The 26128-nt window shown below is 40.5% G+C and overlaps 3 protein-coding genes across 6 annotated transcripts in view; 2 read left to right on the top strand and 1 right to left on the bottom strand.

Annotated features, from left to right (window-relative positions):
• Window positions 1–1314: 1314 nt before the first annotated feature.
• On the bottom strand, window positions 1315–10977 carry ATP5PF (ATP synthase peripheral stalk subunit F6). 3 transcript variants are annotated; one of them, XM_045850991.1, is made up of 4 exons: window positions 10840–10977; window positions 6570–6743; window positions 2033–2157; window positions 1315–1494 (listed from the first exon to the last, which is right to left on the bottom strand). In XM_045850991.1, the coding sequence occupies exons 2-4, from the start codon at window positions 6728–6730 to the stop codon at window positions 1457–1459; spliced, it is 324 nt and encodes a 107-aa protein (XP_045706947.1). In that variant the 5' UTR covers window positions 6731–6743; window positions 10840–10977; the 3' UTR covers window positions 1315–1456. The 3 variants fall into 3 exon arrangements, with proteins under 3 accessions (XP_045706947.1, XP_045706948.1, XP_045706949.1); XM_045850992.1 differs by lacking the exon at window positions 10840–10977 and adding an exon at window positions 10707–10835; XM_045850993.1 differs by lacking the exon at window positions 10840–10977 and adding an exon at window positions 10018–10162.
• GABPA (GA binding protein transcription factor subunit alpha) overlaps window positions 10815–26128 on the top strand; it is a 32318-nt gene continuing 17004 nt past the window's right edge. Inside the window, exons 1-5 of one of the 2 annotated variants that reach the window (XM_045850990.1) lie at window positions 10815–10918; window positions 15417–15519; window positions 18470–18614; window positions 22970–23054; window positions 23964–24209. In XM_045850990.1, coding sequence (XP_045706946.1) covers window positions 15443–15519; window positions 18470–18614; window positions 22970–23054; window positions 23964–24209 — 553 coding nt within the window. In that variant the 5' untranslated portion in view covers window positions 10815–10918; window positions 15417–15442. Of the gene's footprint in view, window positions 10919–11073; window positions 11422–15416; window positions 15520–18469; window positions 18615–22969; window positions 23055–23963; window positions 24210–26128 lie in introns of those variants that run through there. The other variant, XM_045850989.1, reaches the window with a different exon arrangement.
• On the top strand, window positions 19051–20122 carry LOC123826832 (non-histone chromosomal protein HMG-14-like). The gene has a single exon (XM_045850994.1). It carries the CDS (start codon window positions 19063–19065, stop codon window positions 19369–19371), a length of 309 nt encoding a protein of 102 aa, XP_045706950.1. The 5' UTR covers window positions 19051–19062; the 3' UTR covers window positions 19372–20122.

The following is a 26128-nucleotide window of genomic DNA, read 5'->3' as shown; positions in this document are numbered from 1 at the left end:
TACTATAAATGCATGGTCCCGTGATGTAGAGCACAGGAGTGGGGTACTTTGGATAGTATTCTTGCCATCACTCCCAAATAGAATCCTTCTGTTTACATAATGAATGAAGAGATTGGGATGTTCAAGCAAACTTCATTAGTTGCAAGACAGATAAAAAGATTGCATAAAAAAAAAAAAACAAGTGTGAGGTTATAAAAGGTAAAACCCAACTCGACTGAGTAGGGGAGGGAGGGAGACAGAAAAGGAGGTGAAGCACGCACTGAAAGGGTCAGCCCCTCCTTCCCGAGGCTGGCCCTGCGGAGCCCAGGCGGCCTGTCTGCCCGGGTGCTGGGGAAGACTTATTCAGGGGAGGCCAGAGAAGGACCTGAGCACCTGGCCGCTTCTAAAGGGAGCCATAACTACACATCACCTTCTGTTTCAATGCCTACAGTTATGCAAATAAAAGTAGTTCAACTGAACTGTCTGTCATTGCTTAGCTTCATTTGAAAATTGGACTCTCTTCCTACCTATACCACTAGAAAATATTTGTGGATCTTTTGAAAAACAAATTTCTCAGTATGGCACGGCATAGTAAAAATATATTCCTTTTCTGAAGTGAACTAAACCCATAACGAAGGCTGTTTCTGACTTCACATTTTTAAAGAAAACCTTTAAAGGTTTATTAGGACCCGGATTTATTGCCACAAGGCAGAAAGACTGTCAGATATGAAAAGGTATGGCTGTTTTTCCTTTTGCTTTACAGCGTGAGAGCTCTCTAGTTACCGAGATTTCGACGTGCCTGCTATGCCACTTGCCCAGCGCATGGCTGCTGGATGCTCCATCACTTGGGCAAAACCACACCACGCAGCTCGATCTTCACAAGGGACTCTCCTTTGCTGGAGCCCTCTCCACCGGCCCTCGGCTTCCCCTCCCCCTCTGTACACTGCAATAGGCGACGACCACAAACTCTAAGGGAAGAGGAGGGACCTGGGTTCCTACGGAAAGGGCATTTACTATTGGAGGAGATGGAACTTAAAACACAGAGGACCTTCAAAATGACACCCGAATTTCCTGAAAGGCCTGGGATGAAGGATTTAGAAACTGCGTCTTTACATTCTAGTGTGGCGTCCCTCAGCGGCAGACACCCCTGAGGCCAGGTGGCTCCCCTCGGGCAGCAAGTCTCCACAGCGGAAAGGAGGCCCTGCATACAGAGAGGAGTCTCGCAGGGTGTACGCAAGTGTACCCGGTTTATCCAAGTTCTCCATCTGCTTTGTTATAGCCAAACGAGAAGGTTTAAAAACAATGTTAAGACACAGAATCCAATGCACTCAAGCATACACCCAACATCATCAAATAATTTATTTGGAATCAGAATTAAAGAACATCCGACAGCTGTTGAAATGTATGTTTATTCCGGTACTTCTGACCACTTGCACAACTTATCGAGTGAAAATTACCAGATAAACTTTACATTTCTTCAGGACTGGGGTTTATCGATGACTTCAAATTTGGGATCTAAGAAGAGGAAAAAAAGTTAGCTTAGCCATGCTGCAATGAAATGCCTTATTGAGAAGACTTCAATATTTAATTCATTGATCTTCTGATTGTTTTTAGTGAATATCTGCTGTTTCTAAACATCTGTAGGGAAATGTAACAATTGCCAAAGAATCATTCAGCATTTACTACGAGCCAGGCCATTGACTGTACATATATCTTGTTATTAGAACAGCCACATGGGAAAGACATAATTCTCCCCTAATGTAGGTGGGAAACAGGTACCAGTTATCTACCTGAGATCACGCAGCTCCTAAGTGATACTGTCAGGACGCAAGACCAGGGCGTTTGATTTCAGAGCCGCACCATTTAACCTCCACGTTCCATGATCCCCTGCACCGATGGCGGACACTAGTCCCGGAGATTCCCACGCGTGCATCCCTGTCCCACTCAATCCGCGTCTAACTGACATTTACCCTCTCAAATATCCAGATAAGTACACTTATTTTCCTCCTAAAACGATCTCCACAAGAACGAATCCGTGACTAAAGAGACTTACCTTCAAATTTGAAGTCAGGGAACGCATTCATGTCCGCTTTCCCAAACATCTGCTTGAGCTTAAACAGCTCCCGCTCCAAGTCCTGCTGGTACTCTGGGCCAGTGTCAACGGGTCCTCCAGACGACCTGGAAACGAGCAGGCGAAAACCCATCTTGTGAACCAGTTCACAAAACCAAAATCACTTCCTACCCCGAGAGGTTCTGCCATTTAGAAGAAAAAAATAACCTATTCATAAATATTTATGCTGTAAGGGAGTTATGTGATAGCTTCAAAGGCATGGTTTAACAAAAAGCTACCCAAGTTGAGGAGATAGCACTTTTGCTAAGCTAATCAGAAAAAAAATTTTCATTTAAAAAATGACGTTTGTGATAAATCATGCATTTGGGACAGGTTTTAATTTGAGACATTCTAAGACTGAAGAGCAAAGATGTGGAGGAGCTAAAGCGCTGGCTTTATGTGGGACTATTAAGCAGTTTAGATGGAAAGCCAGCAGGGCCCAGATCGTGGGAAGCCTGAAATGTTAAGCCTGGGAGTTTGTATTTTATTTGCTACACAATAAAGTGACAAAATTAGAGATGCACTCTGGGAAAGTAAATATAGCACCATGGACTGGAAATGAGGCCAATTACATTTACTTAATTCTCTGCACAAACTCTTCTGTGTTTGTCATGTTACTGCCTGCCTGTTTATGAACGACAAAAAGATTTACAAAAAGTGAAAATTCCATCAAGGGTAATATTTTCACACACGCCTATAATAAAGGCATAGGGTCTTACTTATGTTGCAGAGTTTTCACTAAAAAAAAATAGAAATAGCTTTTTTTTTTTCCTTCAAAGACTCCATCCATTTCTAGACAGGAAGGGAGGGAGAACAAGAGGGAGAGACATCAGTGTGTGGCTGCCTCTTGCACCCCACAGTGGGGACCTGGCCCACAACCCAGGCATGTGCTCTGACTGGGAATCGAACCAGCGATCTGTTGGTTCACAGGCTGACACTCAATCCACTGAGCCACATCAGCCAGGGCACAAGAGAGCTCTAATTTAAGAACTTACTAAAACTTTCTCTGATGACAGAAATGCTCTATATCTCTGCTGTCTAATATGGTAGCCACTAGCCACTATTAGCATGAGAAATGTGGCTAAGTGGCTGAGAAACAATTTTTACTTAAGTTTAATTACAATTCATTAGAATTTAAACAGTAGCACGTGAATCTTCACTAAAATACATACACAATGCAGTTCTTGATGAAGCCTTCAACCACATACTCTGGTGTATTGTTTTCCAGCTCTGGGATCCACAAGTTTTAGAAACTGCTTTGAGAAGATCCAGCCAGTCTCACCAATGGACTGGTTACTGCTAGGTGGAGGCTATTACAACTTTAATATGTACGCTTGTGATGTAAAGGAACCACACATACTCTAACTCCTCAACTGACTATAAGACGCCCAGCCTGTCTTGCTCTAGATGGTGACAGGGTTACAGCAGAAACTCAAGGGAGATTTATTTATTTCACTTAAAAAGAAAACACCAGGCATGCTAATTTACTGAACCCTTACTCTTTCAAACATCCTGTGATGCAGATGGTTATTATCATCCCCATCTTACAATGAGGAACCTGAGGCACAGAGGTTAAATAGCCTGCCCAAGGTCATAGAGCTAGTAGGTGGCAGAGCTGGACCCCAGCCCAGCATGCATGCTCAGAACACTGCACGCTGTTGCCTGCACAAACAAATGAACCAGACTCCTTAGGTTCAGAGCATACCTAAGCACTGACTTCTCACTGGACCAGCTTTTAAGGACAGTTAAAGTGCAAAGAGCGTTAATACTACGATGCCACAATACCCCCGGACAGAAGACACTCCAGTTCCCCACCATCCTGTACACCTGCTTACTGAACAGTGTGATTTTAGGCAAATTCTAAATATTTAGCCTTAGTTTTCTCATGTATGAAATGGGGCCACCATGAATAAGGTTGTGCATTTCTAATACTGTCTTCATTTTAATCCCTTCACCCTCTTCCTCCTTAGTTCCAGTAACAACAAACCTTGTTAGTGGCCCAGTCTCAAAACTCGCAGTGTTCTGATTGTCACTTTTATAGTCCCACTCCAGTAAAGACAAGCTTCTCATCAACCAATGCTTACATCATAACATTTTTCTTTCTTTAAGATTTTATTTATTTTTTTAGAGAGAGGGGAAAGGAGGGAGAAAGGGAGAGAAACATGTGTGAGAGCCACATAGATTAGTTGCCTCTTGCACTCCCCTGACCGCAACCCAGGCATGTGCCCTGACGGGAAACTGAATCAGTGACCTTTTGGTCCACAGGCTCGCACTCAAACCACTGAACCACATCAGCCAGGGTATATTATTACATTTTTCTAACTTGTCTATCTTCCTTCTTTTCTCATCCCAATTTTCCTAATCACCGTGATTAAAATTATCTTCCTAATACAGAGCCATCTTGTTCCACCTCACCATCCTGCTCAAACAACTTTTACTTCTCATAAATGCCTTTCATATAATATTTTAATTGTTAGCCCTGGCTGGCGTAGCTCAGTGGATTGAGCACGGGCTGGGAACCAAAGTGTCCCAGGTTCAATTCCCAACCAGGGTACATTCCTGGGTTGCAGGCCATAACCCCCAGCAACCGCACATTGATCTCTCTCTCTCTCTCTCTCTCTCTCCCTCCCTTCCCTCTCTAAAATGAATAAATAAAATCTTTAAAAAAAATATTTTAATTGTTCAGTCTATAATCAAGGCCTTTGATAATCTCTCATTCTAATCCCATTCTACCCTTACTGCTCCCTATGCTCTTCATACCCTGCAGCCTTGGGATACAGCATCACACAATTTCCTAAATAGGCTTTCTAGTTTTCATACCTTAGCTCCCATCACTCTTTCCTCCTAAAGACATCCTCCTCCCAGCCCCATTTATCTGTCCACTCTTCACACCAGTTGTTCGTAACCTCAGGTAGACCCCTGCTGGGACTGTCCATGAATGGCCTTCTGTGGGCCTGAGAACCCTTTCACGCTATAAGCAAAATCATGTGAGTAAATTCTTCACTTTTTTTTTTCAAGTGGGAAGATTACACATAGGTGACCATGAAATTCTCAAGAGGGATGGATGACCTCCAACACTGCCTTCAAATCCCAGATAAAACCTTCACTTTTCTAAGACGCCTTCTAAAATGCTCCTAGCTGGAAAGAAGCATAACTTTCCTATGAACGCCCCAAACACTGAATGCGCCACTCTCTCAGTCAACATCTAGCCCGTCTTACCTTACAGTATATCTACTTGCTTACAAACTTTCTACCCTTAGCAGATATTAAGAATATTGTGTAAATGCAGTATGGCTTCTTTCTTTGTGGCCCATCACAATTCATGGCCCAGTGCTTTGCACATGGTAGACAACTAAATTTTTTAAAAAGTGGAACTAGGCCCTGGCTGTTGCGGCTCAGTGGATTGAGTGTCAGCCTGCGAACCAAAGGGTCACCAGTTTTGATTCCTGATGGGGGCATATGCCTGGGTTGTGGGTCGGGTCCCAAGCTGGGGGCATACAGAGGCAACCACGCATTGATGTTTCTCCCCCTCACTTTGTCCCTCCCTTCCCGTCTCCAGAAATAAGTAAAATCTTAAAAAAAAAAGGAATTAGGAACTGATGTATACCACTTTTTCAAAGACTTGTGGGTTGAACTTGATGATGACTAAGGTCATTATTCATCTCCAAAGTGGTACTGTAATCATGTTTTTCCTGGACTTGCTTTATACCATTTCAGAGTCTTCTGTCTTTTGATATACCGAGAAATATGTAAGAATAAGAAAAAAATTAAAGAAAAAACGCTGTTTATACATTTCCCTAAAATCAGGATGTAAGGATCAACAACGATGGTAAAATGGAATAACTATAACAATATACTTTGACAAAGGTTCTGTGAATGTGGTCTCTCTGACAACTGATGAAACAGTAAAGATGGCTGTGAAGGGGCTAAACGGCAGGTAGAGAACCCGGCACAGACACACTAAACAAACAAGTGTTTCGCATCCCAGGCCAGACAACACAGGACAGTGAGAGAGTTCTTCATGCTACTCAGAATGACCTGCAATTTAAAACTTATGAATTATTTCTGGAATTTTCCATTCAATATTTTTGGACCCTGGTTGACCACAGGTAACTGAACGCCCAGAAAGTGAAACCACAGATAAAGGGGAACTACTGTATAGTTCCTTAATGATTTCCAAGATCCTTCGTACCTCTACAAATTGACTCTAGTTTATAACAAATGACATTAGAATACAGACGTATCTAAAATAACAATATATTTAATGGGATTCTGCCTTGAAGCCCATGTAAAAAAGGTAAATTTGGGACTCGATCTTGTTTCCTTCTTTTGACACACTGATGAACCTCTACGCCAGGGATCAGCTCAGTGAAGGTCTTAGACACTTTGAAACACCAAATAACTAATTTTATTACCACCCCAAAACTTACATACTTTGATCATTTATATTTACATCATGGTTGATTATCTACCCACTTACTGTCGCTTAGTTTTGTATTCTCTAATCTTGTCCACGAAGAGTTTCTGTACAGGATCAAGCTCCTTAAATGCCACTGCTGTCATGCCAATATTCCTCCTCAGATAGACTGAGACCGCAGATTGAATGGCCGAGGAGAACCTGAAGAGCCTCTGGAGAATCATGGCGATTCTGTGACTGAAAACAAGCACCAGAATGTTAATATACTTTAATATGTATACGACTGTAAAATACCTCTAAGTACATCACATAGTGGGAATCTAATTCTCTTCATTGCTACAGAACTTCAAGCACACCAGAATGGAGTCAGCGCTGACAGTCAGCTGACCCCAGCTCCATACCGCCCTCCCCTGCCCACTGCAAGTTTCACTACTCAACCAAAAGTTCCAGTGACCTAGAAGCGGCTAGGAACTCAGGCCTGTTGCAGCCCCAGCAGCCACATGCAGAAAGCTCGGCACACAGAGTGGGGTGTTTCTTCTCCATGAATGTAGTCTAGGATCAGGGGAAAGTCAGCTAGAATGTTAGAAGACTGCCCACCAGCAGCAGGAAAAAACAACCCTGACCCTTCAAAGGAGAGCTGGGCAGGGTCATTGGAGACAGTTGCCTCAGTCAGGATTGACAACCTGTAAGGGTTTACTTCACAGACTCGCACAGGGAGAAACTGCTCTGCCCATTACAACTGCAAATCTAAGTCCAAAAGAACCAGCAAGGAAACCTCCCAACAAAAGAAAGAAAACCATGCAGTACATCTGAATTAACGAGTTAGAATTTGGAAAGGAGATGAAAGTCTGATTTTTAAAAATAAGGACTTTAAGACTTTCAAGTCCTTAGACTTGTTGAAGCTAAGAGACATAATTTTCTAAGTAAAAATTCCAGTAGATAAATTAGGGGATGATCTCAGTTGAGACCTCATTTAGTGTCTTGAAAGATCAAAGGCAAAAAAAAAAAAAATCCAAACTATGACAAATATATGAAAACAGGAATTCCAAAAGAAAAGGAAGACATAATTAGGAGAAACTCCCTCAGATTAAGAAAGGGTGATTCCACTACAGTGAAAGGGCTTATCAGACTGTGCGTTAGACCGATGACGGGAGTCACACCGCAATACAGCCTGGTAAAATTTCTGAACCTTAAAGATAAAGGGAAAACTTTACATGCTAACGCTAACACGATTCCTCCCCCCCGCCCCCCGGCAAATTACCTAACAATAACAAAACAATAACAACAATAGTCACTGTCACGCTGACACTGGACTCCATTAAGTTATACTACTGCTGTTCAAACTCTGGCCTGTGGACCAGTGGTAGTATACAAACTGTCACTGGTCTAACGTTAATACAAAAATTGGGAATAAGCATTTAGAAACTTTTGAGCAATTTGGCATATTAACTTTATCAAAAAATTAATGTTTGTATTTTGTATGTCTTCATTGTTTCGTCTTTTGTACAATTTTTCTGGTAATTCATTTGTATTGTATTCTTCAAAAGTATCCACAAAGGTTGGGGTGGGGAGTCCTTTACCACTGAGTCTGAGAAGCACTAACCTACAGGAGAGTAGAGTAGCACAGTTCTCAAATAGGGGTGAGGTGTTTGGCAATGTCTAAAGACATTTTTGGTTTTTCCTAATGGCGTGTTACCGACATCTAGTGGGTAAAAGCCAGGCATGCTGCCAAACATCCTGTAGCAACAACAGCCTTCCCACAACAAAGAACTGTCTGGTCCAAAATATCAATAGTGGCAAGGTGGAGAAACCCTGAAATAGCATATAGAAACTACCAAAAGGAATTATACATCAACAAAATACCCTTCTCCCCTGCCAGGATGAAAGCAAACTATTTGAAGAAATTAAATAATTCATCATATACCACTCTTATACCACATCAGAGAAAAATACATGAGAAAAGACTCCACGCAAACAACAAATGACCTTAAGCTGCTCCGTATTACCATTCCCATTTTACACATACAGAAACTGAGGTTTAGAGGTAAGTACCTAGTCCAAGGTAGAACCTGACCGGACACAAACATATTTTTAAAATCATGCAACTCAATGTGTATATTCCTTTCTGGCAACTTAAGGACATGCTTAACACTCAGCAATAAGGTTATCTAATGTTTGTTCAGCCCTAGGTATTTCATAAAGTACTTTCATCTACAAGGTGTATCCAGAAAAAGTCCAGCCATTGTTAATATAACAAGAATGGCTTGCACATCTATGTAACTTGGTAGCCAAGGAAAGTGGACTGGAATGTGTATGCGTAAACAATGACTTCACTGCACTAGTCAGTGGGGGTGGTAAATGCTATTGAGTGAGCATGTGTACTGGGTGGCTCTCCCATTCGAAATGACTGAGCAAGTACAGCAACAAATCTGCATTGAATTTTGCATTAAACTTGAACATTCCTCCATGGAAACTATTTCGATGATTCAGAAGGCCGCAGCTATGGGCAGCTGGTGATTGGCAGCTTCATCACAACAATGCACCTGCTTACGCATAACATCTTGTGCAGAGTTTCTGGTGAAACATCAAATCACCCAGGTGATTCAGCCCTACTACAGCCCAGATTTGGCACCCTGTGACTTCTGGCGTTTCCCAAAACTATAATCACCTTTGAAAGGGAAGAGATTTCAGACCATTGATTAGATTCAGGAAAATATGATGGGGCAGCTGATGGCAACTGGGAGAACTGTGTGAGGTCCCAAGGTCCCTACTTTAAAGGGGACTGAAGCATCATTGTGCTATGTACAGTGTTTCTTGGATCTTCTTCAATAAATGTCTCTTTTTCATATGACATGGCTGGATACCTTCTGGACTGACCTCATATAGTCTGTCCTTGCACCCTTATGGCACTCCCCTTAAGAATTAAAGCAAGGTGCTCTTACTTCTTTACTTCTTTGTTACAGGTAATAAAGCTCTAAGGAAGGTTATTAAATTGCTCATAGTCCCACAGTTAATTTGCTCTGATTGTAAAAATCATCTTATTCCTATGGCAACATGGGTAAAATCCATTTTCATTTTTTCGATTTCTATCATCTAAGTACTAATGATTCCCAAAACACATCTCTAATTTTATTCTTTTTCCTGAAATTCTAACTTATACATACAACAGCTCACATCCCTTAGTAAGTCCTTTAGGGCCCTCAAATTCAACTTGTTTAAAAAATGAACACATAATCTATCAAAACCGGGTTTTTCTTTATCCCCCTTTTCATTTTTTACCATTGATTAAATATATAGTGAGTGTGGGCTGTCCACTGGCCCGCTGAAGACACGGTATTACACAAAGAGGAGTCAAAATCCCAACTGCGATGAGTTCTCTATTCCAGTACTATGGACTGTCACAAGAGGCCGTGACAGAGATTTGACATAGAAAAGATCAGGGAAGGCAACAAGAAAAGGGTACAGCAAGCGCAGAAGCAGCATGGTTCTCCTGTTTACAGTGATGACTGACCTGCCAAAAGGACAGTCCTTTCTCTGCCTCTTCAAAGCATATCCTCGAAGTCAATTCACAATGTGCTTATCTGATCCTCTTTCCCTCCTGGAAACCTCGTGTTCGCACGCGCACTCTGGCCTCTCTGCTAGTTCAAGCACCCCCTCCGCCCCACGCAGCTTAGGACTGTTGAGATGTAGGGCTGTGCAAGGAAAGTAAGTGTATAAAGACACTTCTGTCTAACCATGTTTTAGCACTATCGACATTTTTAAGTGGGTTGCAAAATTTTAAGTTGGCTACCACTCTTTTACCTGTCATGGGGCATGTTCTGCTTTAAACAGTTCAGAACAATTTCCCGCACGCCCAGGTTGGCCAGGCCTGGCTGCAGACCTGCCCCACGAGCATGACCTTGGGCTGCCCCAGCCCGATTGCGGGCCCACGAAACTCCCGCGTCCGTGCAATCCGCACCACCCCCGCTTGCCCTCAGAGGGGGTGTTACATTAACAAGGCTATACACATCGAGCCAAGGGCAAATTTCAAGGCCTAAAAGTGCCAAGATCCGCAGTGACCTCGGGCCAGGCCGTGAAGGTGCCCGGGCAAGAAAACTGCTTTCTCATGAAGGGCAGAGGTACTAGGCAGCCCAAGCCCGTGAACAAATTGTGAATCGGTGTTCTAAGAGGCCCAGCAAGTCCAGCTACCCTCCCAATCACCTTGCACTCAGTCCGGAGCTGCCAGAGCCGCCACCGCCGCCACCGTCCTACTTCCGGCCCTGGCTCCGCCCCCACCCGCCTACCCGCCATCGCAATGCATTATGGGCTGCCGTTTCAGTCGGTCGGCACTCACCGGACAGGAAGCGTCTCGGAGACAGTCCGCGACCGGACGGCTCTAGGTGAGGTAGAAGGCAAAGAAGAGGAAGTAGAGGGTAAGTGCTTCCGGGTCCCCTAGCGAGTCCTCCGCCATCTTTTGTCCTCCTAATTTGATCTTTTTTTTCCTCTTGGAAACCTTACTGTGTACGCATGCGCACTTCACAGGCCTGTCCCTTAGTTGAGTCCCTCCCTCCCCGAGTCAGCAGTCCTGTGCTTTGGGTTGTTGAGGTGTATGAACGTACGGACAAAGTGACAAGAGTGTAAAACAAAGCGGGCTGGGGCGTTGTGCTCCTTTGTGCCTCGTGAGCCTCCGTTGCCTCGGGCGTTCGTTTCGCGCAACCTGCTGGGAGTTGTAGTCCTGGACCCGAGGGTGCCTGGGAGGCGGGAGGGGGTTTGGAGTTTCTAAGCCGATTCCGCGGGAAGGGCCCAGGGGCCTCACACTTCGAGTCGCGGGAGCTGCAGGTTTTACCGGAGAGACGCTGCACGTGGAGCTCGTGCCACTGCTGTTCTCTGCCGGCTCTGGAGCGCGGGCGGGGCGACCGGGTCGATTCCGGAGCGGGTGAGTGTGGCCGCGGAGAGGAGGGGAGCGCGGGCCCGCGCGGGCCGGCTTCGTTCCGGGGCCTTCTCCCCAAAGCGGCCCCCCCGCAGCCGCTTCTGTGTTTTGTTTCCGCTGGTCCCCGGCGCTGTGACTCCCATTTCCGTTCGTGGAGACTTGAGGGAGCCGGGTGGGGAGGGGCAGGGAGGCTGTGCGGGGAGGGGAGGGGAGGGGAGGGGCGGGGGGCGCGCGGCGCCGGGCTCTGGGAAGCCGCGCGCCCACGGGGCCCGGGCTGTTCCTGTCACCTTTCGCCGCTCTTTTCCCTCACTGTTCCCTAGGCGACTGTCCGCCTTGGTCCTCAGTGTCCACGCTCAGGATGTGATCCTGACGCTCCGGGATTTCAAAGGACAATGTAAAACTAGTCTGGCGACTCAGCGATTCGCTCTCACTTCAAATCCCGTTGGGTTTTTTTCCCAGAATTGCCCCGTAGTTGCATCACAGCCATTTATTAGTGTATGTAGAGTCCATTGGGTTTATTTTAAAAAGGGAGGCATTAAGACATGGGGAAAACGATGAGTTAATATAGTTTGCCAACTTTTTAAGTTTGTTGTGTGCTGGGAGATAAGCTGTTTTCGCGTGTTTGTATTTAGGGATCCTAGTTTGATTAGGTTAACGGCAGGGAAGACTGCCTCGCACTGCATTGCAAGATAATGAGTCGTGATTTAGAAATACACGCAGTGAGTCTGGCCCGTGGGAGGAGCAAAGATTTAGAAGGGCTCACTGGAGCAAGTGGAGAACTGGGCAGTGATAACGTTCTTAGTACCGTGTTATCTTACACTTCGGAAGACACTGATCGGCTCTTTGCGTACTAGTACTACGTAAAGGGAATCCCCCTCTCAGGGTTTGATCCAGACGTTCCTAGCTGATGTATTTTCAGACATACTCTGACACTAGGTGGACTTAAGTCAATTACACCTGGATTGCTTATACAGGACTATGTGTTACAAGGGATGCATAGTATTGAAGTAAGAAAAAAAATACTGAGCTAGGGGCTGTATTGAGGCTACTCATAAATGCATTTGGGGGCTGAATACTACATTAAAACTATTTACATCCCTCCAACTTTTATATAAAACTTCAAATCTATAAGAAAGTAGAAAAATTAAACAATAAAATTATACAGTGAACATCTTCACCGAGTAGGAGGGAAGGTAACCAGTTGATAATCTTTCTCTACACTTGCTTCCCCCCCGACACACACAAATACATGTGTTTTATGTTTTCTTAACTGCTGACTTTATTTTTAAAAACAAAAATGTTTCTTTAATTTTTTCTGGTACTTAAACGTGGTTTTTTTTGTAGTTTGAGAAAATGTGCGATGAGGTAGGTACTCCCAGATTGTACTTATATATTTATATTAAATACATATCTTACATGGTATGTATTTAATATATATTGTTAAAGATAGATTTATATTACATATAAATATTGGGAAAATGTGTTCCAATGAAAAAGAAAATCCTCAAGTTTAACTGTGACTCTAAAAGAGAATATTAAATATACCTGTTTTAAGGAACACTCATCTTTTCTGGACTAATTAAAAATTAGTCTATATCCATTTTGTGACGCTTTCTGAACCCCAGGTTAGACTGAATCTAAAGAAACCAGGGTGTCTGGACCAACCCTTTGAGGGAACGGCTCCAATCAATGTTCTCTTCTCCGTTTGAAGTTTTGAAAAAGAATCCTGGTTCCAGTAAAAGAGCTAAAATCCACTCAAGTTGTAATATCAAAGATTTGGGCAATTTTCCAAATCTCTTTCTTGCTTTCAAAGCTAAATTTAAAGAACTGAGAGAGAAAGAGAAAGGGATCAATTTAGAGTCCATGAGTATTTTTTCCTAAAGTATTTGGGGTTCTTTATCTGGCACCTTCTAGGGACCAATCTATATATAACTTTTTTGGAAGATGACAGGATGCATTTTTCTTCAGCATTCTCCTGTTTAGTGGTTATATTGTGGGGAATTGCACGTAACCTTCAGGGCCATTTCTCAGCCTCTGCTTAGTTCCTCTAGGCTTTTTTATATTTTCCAAAATTCACTTGTTTTCTAATCTTTTTTTTTTTTTTTTTAATTTGTTACAGAGAGGAAAGTAGACCTCCTTGCAGGACCTGAAAATAAAACATAAACATCTTTTAAAGTTCTGTTTTGCTGTAAACCTTACTGTTTCTCACTTTTTTTCAGTATACAACAGTTTTTATGATTTTGTGTGTGTGTGCATATACATTACTTCCTTCTTTTTAACTTCAGTACTACTAAAGTTCCACGGTGTGTGCCTCCTTCATGTTTTCTTGTATGGCAATGCTTTCCTACCACGGATACTTTCCCATGGACTGCAGCCTTCAGCTCTCACCAACAGAGCTTCTCTGAACATCCCTACCCATTACTGTGAGACCCTGAAATGCTGGTCCAAGGGCAACACTGCTGTGTCATAGGTATAAGCATCCTCGATGCTTATAAGCAACACTAGGATAACCCAACCTGCCTGTACTCTATGAGCAGAGGCAGAGGACTCCTGTCCCTGCTAATTCTTTTCAGTATTCAGCATTCTGGTTTTCCACATACACATGGTATAAAGTGGTAGCTCCTTGTTTTGCATTGCATTTTTGAATGATTTGAATCTGAACATATCTTCATATCCTTAGCCATTTTGGTTTTTATTTTTGTGTATTTCCTTCTGCTGTGCTTTACCTGCCTTTCTATTTTTTTCTGACTTTTGAGGGGTTATCAGTTTGCAGGAGTTTACTGCCTATTCCAGTTATTATTCTCTTGTCACTTACATATTGGAAATACCTTTTTTCACTCTATAGCCTATCTGTTGAAGATACTCATATATGGTGTGTGATAGTTCTTACAGTATTTTTTTTTCAACACAGTTTGATAGAGTGCCTACTAAGGGTGAGGTACTTTTCAAAATATTTTGTGTACATCTATAAAAAACAAGTAAGCCTTTAACCAGGTGGACCTGATGTTGTCCTACAGGACACCACCTGTTTTTCTGTAGTGCTCAGAATGAATTCCACAGTTTTACACTTAGTGTCTTCAGGAATAGACTTCACTGGAGAAAGAAAAGACTTACTAGACCAGGGTCAGAGAAAAGAAAAGTTTTCATTCTTTCATTATCCCAAACAAAAGTCTGCTGGACGTGCATGGTGTATATTCTAGTGCAGAACCTCGCCCTCTTCCTTCTTATAGGGGACATGTAAAAACAACCTTAATAACATGGGAAAAATCAGACCATATTTGTACCAGGCCGTCTAGATTTGGATGCCAGCTAATTCTGGACTAAGTTGTCAGAAAACCAGCTTCCCAGTAGTTGGAGATGTTGACACCTAGGGAGAGGTACAGGCCTTTCTAAAGTGGAAGACTGTATTACTTTCCTAGTTCTACAGTAATGAATTACTATAATAAAGTGCAAATTGATAACTATTTGGTTACTTTATTTTGCTATTTTAGAATATTATACTGGCACTTACAAAATACTGTAATTTGTAACACAAATCATAACTACGATTAATCTTAATTTTATACCACTTTATCAGTACAGTGCTAATAAAGTACATTATTTATTCTAATAGAGTACAGCTTTTAGCTGAACAATTGTGCTTCATCTCCATGTTGATTTTTTTTAAGCTGCAGATTTGAATCTTATTGAAGTTGCTGTAATATAGTTGACATAACCTTTCACTTGATTTTAGAGTAAGTCAAGTTAATTTACTTAACTAAGATTGGCTGAAAAGAAATCCCAATAAGTCCAATAGAATACTGAAGGGTTCATGTCAAAGTAGTAAGCACAATCTAACAAAAGCTATGGTTTATCAATATAATTTGTGCATTTTCTTTTATTGTGAAAATTACTTCTTCCTCTTCTACTTGCCCTCTGCTTTTATTTGAATTGAGTCTCTACTTGTGTAGCATTTGTTTGTGCAGATAATTTCAAAATGTCTTAAAATTTAACTCTTACAGGGCTGAGCTTTTGAAACACTTCAACCATGACAAAAAGAGAAGCAGAAGAGCTGATAGAAATTGAGATTGATGGGACAGAGAAGCCAGAGTGCACAGAAGAAAGGTTGGTGTTATCTGAATTTACCACCTTTTATATGATCAGCATACCTCATTGAAATTAAGAATCACACCAAAGTTTTTTGGGGGCCTTACTTTTTTCAACTGAAGTTAGCACTTGGGGGGATAATGTATTTTTTTTTCTTCTGACAATGAATTGGTAACTAAAGATACTTATATACATAGCTAGTAATTATCAGGCTGTTGATTGTGATGGTTTTTATCCTGTTGGACCCTGTTTGATTCTTTTTTCTTTCATTAATGCTGGTAACTTTTATTTTCTAAAGAGTTTTCTAATCCACAACATGAACTATTTAACAGATATTTATAAGTAACTGCTGCGAATTGTCAGGAATGTATATGAGACAGTAACCTGCCCTCATAGAAGCCACAGTGTATTTGAGGAAGCATACAAGCGTGATTAATTATGTGCACAGCACTAAGCCTGTAGTGTAGTGAAAGATGTTAGTTCTTGGGAGGAGGGCAGTGTTTGTAAGTTCAGAATCCAAGGGGAGAATATGGGTAAAAATAGAGGTTTGGGAGTCAAGAAGAAGGTTAAGGAAGATTAAGACTAATGTTCCTACTTGACTCTGTAACTCAGGAGATGAGCTAGTCTGCTGAGAGTAAAATGAATGAAAGAGTAAGTAGTGGAGGGCTTCTGTATAGTAATAAAGTTTAGAACAACTTCAGTGCAAATGGACCAAATTACTAAGGTTGAATAGGATGCTGAGTGTTGAGAGGTAGCTGAGATTTAGGACCTTAATTTTTAAAGTTTTGTTTTATTGTAACAACACTTCATATGAGATCTACCCTCAACTTTTTGAGTGCCCCATACTGCATAGCTAACAATAAGCACAGTGTTCTACAACAGATCTTTAGAACTCACTCGTCTGTTGTCATTGAGATTTATACCAATTGTTTCACAACTCCCCATGTTTTCTGCCAGTGTTTTCTGCCAGTGTTTTCTGCCAGCGGGCTGTGGTTACCCGTGCTACCACCTCTTCTCAGAGGAGAAGGTTGGCTCTGCCTGATAAGACAAACCCTATTTTAGTTGTCTTCAGTCCTGTCCTCTGCCACCATGCCTTGGCATGGGAATATTTTCCTGACAGAAAAGGTCATGACTGCTCGAGAGACCTTAAATTTTTAATGGAAGGTTTCAGAGTGTTTGACTATGCTGTTTTCCCCAGGAGAAGAGATAATAGAGACTGTACCTCTCTTTTAATTTTGATATGTATACATATTTTGATATGTATATTTTCATTCATTCATTCATGTAACAGATTACCCCAGAACTTAGTTCTGGCTCAGGGCATTCCATGAGCCTGCAGTTAAGCTGTCAGTCTGGGCTGTATTCATCTGAAGAGTTGACTGGGGCTAGAGTATCTGTTTCCGAGGTCACTCACGATGCTGGTGGTAGGACTGCTTACTTCACCACACGGGCTTCTCTGTAGGGCAGCTGGCCTCCCCTAGAGCAAATGTCCCAAGAGAGCATACTCACCAAAATGGAAGCCATGCTGTTGTTCTACAAAACCTAATTTGAGAAGCAGCATGTCACACCTGTCTTAGTCTTTTGGTCACACAGTCCACCCTTGGTAGAATGTGGAGGGAACTCTAAAAGGGTATGAGGACTATTTGGGCTTCTTGGAGCCTGATATGCATATATTTATTTTTATATATACACACACACACAAATGGTCCACGAAGCCTAAAGTTTCTACTGTTTGGCCTTTACAGAAAAACTTGGCTGTATCGCCTGTGTCCGGTAAGAGGTTGGTAGTGACCCTGCTGACCCGGGGAGTGGCTGTGTAAAGGGAGCAGTTAGCCAGCATAGCAGATTGCTGCTGTGTAGGAATTCAGGTCCCGTGATGGGATCATCCAGACTTTTTCAAGAGAAACTGATGATTCATATTTTTGTATTAACTCTCCCAAGGTTTAAATGGTGGCAGCAAAATATTCTTACATGTTTTAAATGTTGAGCTTATGTAAAAAAGTATCATCTAGTTTTTAAAAAAGAATCATTGTTACAAAAAAAGAAAAATATAGCCCATGGGGCTACAGCTGAAGAATTTAATAAAAATACTTAGCCAAAAGACCCAATTATTCTATCTTAACTAATAATACTAATAATTTATAATAATTTAAAATGATATGTTTTCAATCATGAGTGGTCTATTTTATAAATTTTAGAAGTTTTGGAAGGAATTTAGGCAATACATATTCATTGAATATCATGTACATCACATTATACTAGAAATTTATGTAAAAATGGAACTTGACAAATTGTTACGTACATACTGTTTTTGACAACTACAAATGAGATTTAAATCATATTTAAATTAAACATGTTGTGAAACTTGAATTCCAGATTTACCAATTTGACAAATTTTACATGTTGTCTGTCTTTTCTTTGGCCCCAAGTGAGGATTTACCAAGGATATGTAGAATTATTTGCCCACGATTTTACCTTTAAGGAATTTACAGTTCCATAGAATTGAAAGCATGAAATAATAATACTAAAGAGCCCTAAGAGACTTTTAAAGGAAGAATTTTTTTAATGTGGAACTATGTTGATTATAGCCAGTAGTTTTCAGATTAAAATAAGTGGAAAATATTTTATAACTTGTATTTTCATATCATAACTTGCATTCATTTAATTGTATTTATGTTGGGAAGGGAAATTGCCTATGTACGTGTGTGTGTTTATATATGGGGGTGGGAGATTTGCAGCGGTGCTTTACCTCTCAAGCTAGCGTTTCTCTGTGCAGTTCAGTGTGCAGTTCGGCAGCACTGACTGGTAATGAACCTGCCACTGCCACCGTGAATGGTGTGTCTGTGCAGAAATGAGTTTCAAAGACCAGACATGTGTTTTTTGGTATTCAATTTTGGTTTGGGCATATTGTTACTTTAGTTTTCAGGGTAAAATGTAATTGTTAACCATTATATCCTTTAACATTTAGCATTGTAGAACAAACCTACACCCCAGCTGAATGTGTAAGCCAGGCCATAGACATCAATGAGCCAATAGGCAATTTAAAGAAACTACTAGAACCAAGACTACAGTGTTCTTTGGATGCTCATGAAATATGCCTACAAGATATCCAGGTAATCTATTTTTTTAAAAGATTTATGTTTTAGCATTTAAGTCTGCATTAGAAATATTTTGTTGTTGTCGTTGGCCTTTAATCTCTATAGCTGTCAGCCCAAGCTATCCTCATCTGAAGAGTTGACTGGGGCTAGCATATCTGTTTCCAAGGTCACTCACGATGCTGGTGACGGGACCATTCACTTCACCACACGGGCTTCTCTGTAGGGCTGCTCGCGACATGGCAGCTGGGCTCCCCTAAAGCAGTGTAGTTATCTGTAACTGTATTTGATCCGTGTCATTGTAAAGTTGAAGCAGTTAGACACAAAGAGACTTCCTTTGGCAAAATCTTCATTTAAAATTATATTTAAAAAATTGAGTATTAGTATCAGCCAGGCAGTCCAGGTCTGCGAAGGTTCCCTGCACGGCGCTGCTCTCAGGCACCCGGCACGGGCCCGCCCCACCGGCATGATGCCCAAGAGGACGGTCAGCTCCGCCGAGGGAGCAGCAAAGGAAGAGCCCAAGAGGAGATGTGCGAGGTTGTCAGCTAAACCTGCTCCTGCAAAAGTGGAAACCAAGCCCAAAAAGGCGGCAGGAAAGGACAAGTCTGCAGACAAAAAGGTGCAAACGAAAGGGAAAAGGGGAGCAAAGGGTAAACAGGCCGAAGTGGCTAACCAGGAGCCTAAGGAAGACCTACCTGTGGAAAACGGAGAAACTGAAAACGAGGAGAGTCCAGCCTCAGATGAAGCAGGAGAAAAAGAAGCCAAGTCTGATTAATACCATATATCATGTCTTATCAGTGGCCCCTGTCTCCCTTCTTGTACAATCCAGAGGAATATTTTTATCAACTATTTTGTAAATGCAAGTTTTTTAGTAGCTCTAGAAACATTTTTAAGGAGGAGGGAACCTCATCCCATTTTTTTAAGTGTAAATGATTTTTTTTAAGAGGTGAAATCATTTGCTGGTTGTTTATTTTTTGGTACAACCAGAAAATAGTGGGATATTGAACATGGGAGGCTTTGACTGTCTTGGGTGCCGGCTAAACATTCCATAGATGGGGGTAGTTTTGATATCCTATAACACAAAGCATACTAAATGGCAATTTGGAGTCAGTCATGCATTTACTCTGTCTCGAACATTTTAAATTACTTCTCATGTTTTTGGTAGAAGTGTTTCCTAAAGAAAACCACTCCTTGATCTTGGCTCCCCCCATCAGAACTTTGTGCACTCTGTAACATCTTGTTGTGGTAGTCCAGTTTTCCTAGTAACTTCGCTAATGTGCTGTGAAAGATTGAAAATTCGATTATGTGGTATATATATTAAATTGTGAATTAGTCAGGCATTGATGTAACAGCATATCAGCATTTGCAGATATTGGCACTTGATACATAAGAGTATCCTTAATAAGATAAGGAAATTAGTCCCCAAATTTTAAGCTGGAAAGTCACTGGAATAACTTCAGAAAAGAATCATAACTACATGATTTTACATTTTTGGTACGTATGTTAAGAATTGTGTACAAATTGAAATGTCAATGTACTTATCTTCAGAACAACCAATAAAATCTCACTTATAAAAAATTGAGTATTAAATCAAACATTTTTTTACTCTCACAAATATAAAATGGAAAGTTTAAATCTGAATTAGAGCTAACCAGAGTAGTGGGAAGCATGCTGATTTTGGAAGCTGAAGAAGTGTGCACTCCTCACCCTGTTTGTAACTAGCTTTTAGTATCTTTATGCATTATTTTTCTCATTTTTAAAATGAGATAGTTTTACCAAATGGTCTTTACATTACCTTTCAGCAGTAAATTTTGGGCAAGAATTTCCATGTCCAGTCATTACATTTCTTGTAGCTGATTGTAATAGGATTTTACCATTGGTGGTATTATAGCAGTATATTGTTTGCAGCATATTTTAATGTATAAAAGGTAGTAACCTAGATAGGATTGCTCAAATAGTTTCTCCAGACTTCCCTTGATCATATGCTAGAGTTTTATACTGTTTTTATTTTTTAATTTTTATTTTCTATTGTTGACACTATTACAGATGGCCCCCCATTTTCTCCTATACTGTTCGTAATATTAACTTATACTAATCTTTTGGATTGTTTGGTTTATCTTATTTTTTATTTTTCTCCTCCTCATATGTATTATAGAACTTTTGCTTTCATTTTTTAAAATTAAAATCATACACCTACTATTTTGAAACAAGATTTTTTTAAAAGATTTTATTTATTTACTGTTAAAGAGAGGGAAAGGGAGGGAGAGAAGCATCAACATGCGAGAGATACATCAATTAGTTGCCTCTAGCACACCCCCAGTTGGGGACCTGACCTACTACCCAGGCATGTGCCTTGACTGAGACTAGAACTGGCAACATTTCAGTTTACAGGCTGGCCCTCAATCCACTAATCCACACCAGCCAGGGCTGAAACAAGATTTTGATGTACAATAAGTTGAAATGTTCTCCTGTGTGAGCAAAGATGTACATATGAGATGCTCATTGCATGGTTATGCAGACACTGAAAATAACTCAAATGTTCCAAAAACGGGGATTAGGTAAATAAGTTCTATAGATTGGAATTCAAGGCAGCCATTAAAAATTGGTGAAGTAGTGTAGGCTGATGTAGCTCAGTGGGTTGATCTTCACATCAGTCTGTGTCAGCATATTCTTAATCATACTCTGCAGATATAGAAACTGATATTTAAAAAGGTTAAATAGCTTCCTAGTGTTTAGCTGCTACACAGGAGTGCAGTGGAATTTGAACCCAGGCCTCTGTGACTTCAAAACCCTTCAGTTGTTTAAGGCAGACTTTTAAGAAAGTTTGTATTGAATAACTCAGTGTCATTAATTGTTCTCATATCTAACATAAAAGGGAATCCTACTTAATCTCTTGTCTTTCAACTTTAACATTTGTTGCTGCTTTTATGGTACTTGGTCTAACCAGGTTGAAATGTGACCTGTAAAGTACCCAACCTATCATAGATTTTCAAAAAATATTTGTTGATTAAATGGAAATATGCATAATTCATAGTGTTACAGAATTTAGAGCTGGCCTTGGATCTAAGGCACTTTGCACTCTTCCTTCCCCCCAGCCCTCTCAAAAAGGTTATGAATAGCAACTTCTGTTCTCCATGTCAGCTAATGCAAATAGTCATTTGGAGTCAGAATGCTTGCTGCTTGTGGTACTGCCTCTGTATTTTCAGGTGAATGTTGACTTCAAAGCTGATGGAACAGCAGAGTTGCATTGTTGGAGGATTATTACCCAAGATCAAATATCATGCTTGAGTTTTGTTCTTGTTCCAGGCTTACTGAACTAATTAGTGTGTTCAGTACCTGAGAGCTCAGTTTCAGAGTTGCACATGCCATCACTTCTAGTGGATAATTTCAGTGTCTACTGGAGAGGGGAGAAATCTTGATATTAGGAGACTTTTTAATGAAGTGTCAGAAAGAGACTGTTATATTGAGTGAAACTGCCAAGTTTGACCTCTGTGTTTGCAGGGTTACACAGCTTGTCTTATCCCTGATTAAGTTAGATGTATAGTCACTTACGGTTTTAGGCTTTACACATATGACATCTTTAATGTTAGAAAATCTGTTTGTATGGTAACTACAATATTGACTAAACTCTTGGGAATGAGAGTGGAGAGCTTTGTACCTCCAGCTGTATGACATAGATACATATAGCTCTTCATTTTTCAAGATAATTATAGTGGAAGCCTATTTTTAAACTAGTGACAGAAAATATCTGAAAGTCAGAATTACTTTTTGTCATCGGTTTGTCATTGTGTGAAATGTATTCATGATGAGGCGATAGGAACGGGGAAAAGCACTGATTTAAAGGATATAGAATTATGATTAAAGATGTTCTTATCTAGGTCAGGTAGTGAACTCGTTAGTTCCTTATTAATTTTGTGATCAGAGATATAGCATTAACTGTGATCTTAAATTGTGGCATTGGTTACAAAGAAGATACAGCAAATATTATATTAATTTATTTAAATTGTCCCCACTAATTAAACACCCTTGCTTTTTCATGACAGATACATTGCATTATTTCTATTTTAAATACTTGTACAGAATAAACAGTTGCCTTTTGGCATTATTTAAAATCCTAAACTAGAATCCTGAGCTAGAGAAAACTTCCATTTAAAATAAATTCTGTTCTTTATGTTATCCTTAACTACTGACACAGTGGTTAAAATATTTTAAATTTTAGCAGAGAATTAAATGATATGACAACTGATATAATTAAGTGTGCTCTTATAATTTAATTAGTATGCCTCAGTAATTAAGTCCATTTGGTACATCATTTTTGCTAAATCAGATGATTATGTAAAAATAATGTTACTCATTTTCACCATGTTTATTAGCTTGATCCAGAACGAAGTTTATTTGACCAAGGAGTAAAGACAGATGGAACTGTACAGCTTAGTGTACAGGTAATTTCTTACCAAGGTAAGTTAATATTAGTGTAGTTATTTAAAGCTTTACTTGTGTTTTTCTAATATGGCAACTCAATTTTTATAAGTTTTGGGTGTTTTAGATGGTTATCTAAGTTACTGCAATATTCTAGACAAACAGTCATGCTTTTGATTTAATTATTTTATCTGTCAAGGTGAAGCAGATAGTGTAACACATTCTACCTAGTTTAATCGGGAAGGGATATATTGTAGAGTGGTAAGTAACAGGATCAGAGAGAGGGCTGGAAGAACAGGTTCCAGTTGGCTTTCTAAGAATGCCTCAGCCAAGCCACACTGCTGGGCGGCCAAGGAAGCTGCTGCCCTCCCTGCCTGCCATCTGGAACCATGCTGCCTTTTCAGTGAAACACAGCAGCCAAAAGTGGATGCCATGTGCCCCCTTATCCCCTCTTAACTCATTCTCAATAGAAGGCCCATGCCAGTGATCCTGGGCCTACGTCACCCTGGGAACCACCACTGCAAGGGGATCTTGTCTCTGCAGTGCAGCACAAAAAGGGGAATTTGTGAAGAGGTTGCTTTATTCTCTTCCTTGTCCCCACATTTTTTTTTTACCTGTTTACAAATAAGTTGCAGATATAATCCACTTCTATTCCTAAATACATCAATGTGTGTGTTTCCTAAAAACAAGGAATTTTTTTAAAAGACCACAGTACAGTTACCAAAATCAGGAAAAATTAATTAATACAACACTATTATCTAAACTATCAAAGTTCTATGGAATCATTTTTATCATTTAATAGGAATCTGTTGAATTCTCTAGATATATTGCTGAACATATTTAAAATGGAGTTTTGCTCTATTATTTGAGAACATATAAAGTAAACTAAATTTTGTTAGTGACTTTTGTGTTTTCATTTAAACATTTTTTTTTTAATTTACTGTTAAGGAATTGAACCAAAGCTGAACATCCTTGAAATTGTTAAACCTGCGGAAACAGTTGAAGTAGTTATTGATCCAGACGCTCACCATGCTGAAGCAGAAGCACATCTTGTTGAGGAAGCCCAAGTGATAACTCTCGATGGCACAAAGCACATTACCACCATTTCAGATGAGACCTCGGAACAAGTGACGAGATGGGCTGCCGCGCTGGAAGGTTACAGGAAAGAGCAGGAGCGCCTTGGGATACCCTATGGTAAGAAGAAGCATAATTACATGCTAGGCAGAATAATAAGAACTAAGCTTGACATGGAAGATACTAGGGTAAGTTATAATCTGTTTTAAATGTAGAATTTTCAGGAAGAATTTTTTTTTTTTTACCATAACACATGATGGATAGATACTGTCCTGGGTACTAGGAATGCAAAGAAATACAATTGTCTTTCACTTAACAATCTGGATATGTTCTTAGAAATGCATTGTTAGGCAGTTTTGTCATTGCACAAACATAGAGCACAGATACACAAACCTATGTTGTAGAGCCTACTGCTCACCTAGACTATATAGTATAGCCTGTTGCTCCTAGGCTATAAACCTGTATATCATTTTACTGTACTGAGCACTGTAGGCAGTTGTAATATAATGGTAAACATTTGTTTATATAAACATAGAAAAGCTACAGTAAAAGTTTGGTGTAAAAGGTAAAAATGCGATACCTGAATAGAAAGAGCACTTTCCCTGAGTGGAGTGTGCGGGACAGAAAGGTGGTCTGGGTGAGTCGGTGAGTGAGTGGTGAGTGAATGTGAAGGCCTGGCAAGCTACTTTCCACTGCTGCAGACTTTGTAATCACTGTACACTTAGGGCACACTAAATTTACCAAAACAAAATTTCATTTTGTCAATAAATTAACCTTAGCTTACTGTATCTTTTTTATTTTATCAACTTGAAATTTTTTTCTAACTTTTCAGCTCTTTTGTAATAGCACTTAGCTGAAAACACAAACACATAGTGCAGCTGTACAAAAATGTTTTCTTTAGATCCTTATTCTGTAAGCTTTTAAACTTTTTGTCGTTGTTGTTTCTACTTTTTAAACTTTTGTTAGAAACTAGGACAAAAACATCCATTACCCTAGGCCTACACAGAGTCAAAATTGTCCATAACACACTGTCTTCCACCTCCATGTTTCAAATCCCACTGGGAGGTTCTCGGGGGCAATAAGTAACATACCTGCAGCCGTCATCTGTGATAACCATGCCTTCTCTGGAACAGCTCCTGAAGGGCCTGCCCGAGGCTCTGTGGGGGGCTGTCACTCTTTCCAGAAATATGTCCACAGTGGTTTGCTTGTTGTTTTGGTGGTGGTTTTTATCATAGATTTGTTTGTAAGCACATAACGCACCATGAACATTCCTCTCTGTTACGAAAACCTCTCAGTGTTGGGGTCCATGTTTTCAGATTTTTTAAGGAGCTTGTTGAAGTCTGCAGATGCTCCTGCTAAACTCCTACTCTCCATTTTCCTTCTGCAGTTTCCTTTTCTCTTGCCTCTTCTATAGCTTTGCGTTCTTCCTTCCAGTTCCAGCAACTCCTCATTAATCAGTTCCTCAGGAACCACCTCTAGGAGCTCCTCAACGTCCTCCTCTCCTACACCAGATTAAGCTATTTGCCATCTCCACCACAGCCTGTTAATTTTTGCAGTCTCTGCACTGCAGTGTCCTGATGGTTACAGCATCACTGGGTGACAGGAGTTTTTCAGCTCCATTATACTGTTATGGGGCCCTGTTGTAAATGCAGTCCACGGTTGACCAAAATGTCATTATACGGCCTACAATTGTATTAAAAATTTTTTCTACCGTTAGGGTGTTCACAGTGTAGTTGAAGAGAGGGAAGGTAGATAAAAAGAGATAATTGCCATAATGGTAACATTTTTAAGCTGTGAGTAACTGGTATAAAGGAAATGTGCTATTAGCATCTCAGAGAGGTCATAGTGGCTTGGGGGGAAATGAGGAAAGGGTTTATTACAGAGAAATTACTGGACACAGAAAGACATTCCTGACAGGAAAAGTATGTATAAAGCTGGAAAGGGGGAGTATGCTTGAGCAGTGAGGAAGTATAGTAGATAAGTTATTTTGTAGCACTATACAACTGTTTTTGATTAATGGAATTTACAGTTGAAAATGA

The sequence above is a fragment of the Phyllostomus hastatus genome, unplaced genomic scaffold, assembly GCF_019186645.2.
Source record: "Phyllostomus hastatus isolate PE091 unplaced genomic scaffold, TTU_PhHast_1.1 phas_contig_86, whole genome shotgun sequence".
Classification (NCBI taxonomy): Eukaryota; Metazoa; Chordata; class Mammalia; order Chiroptera; family Phyllostomidae; genus Phyllostomus; species Phyllostomus hastatus.
This window is presented reverse-complemented; position numbering and strand designations above follow the sequence as displayed.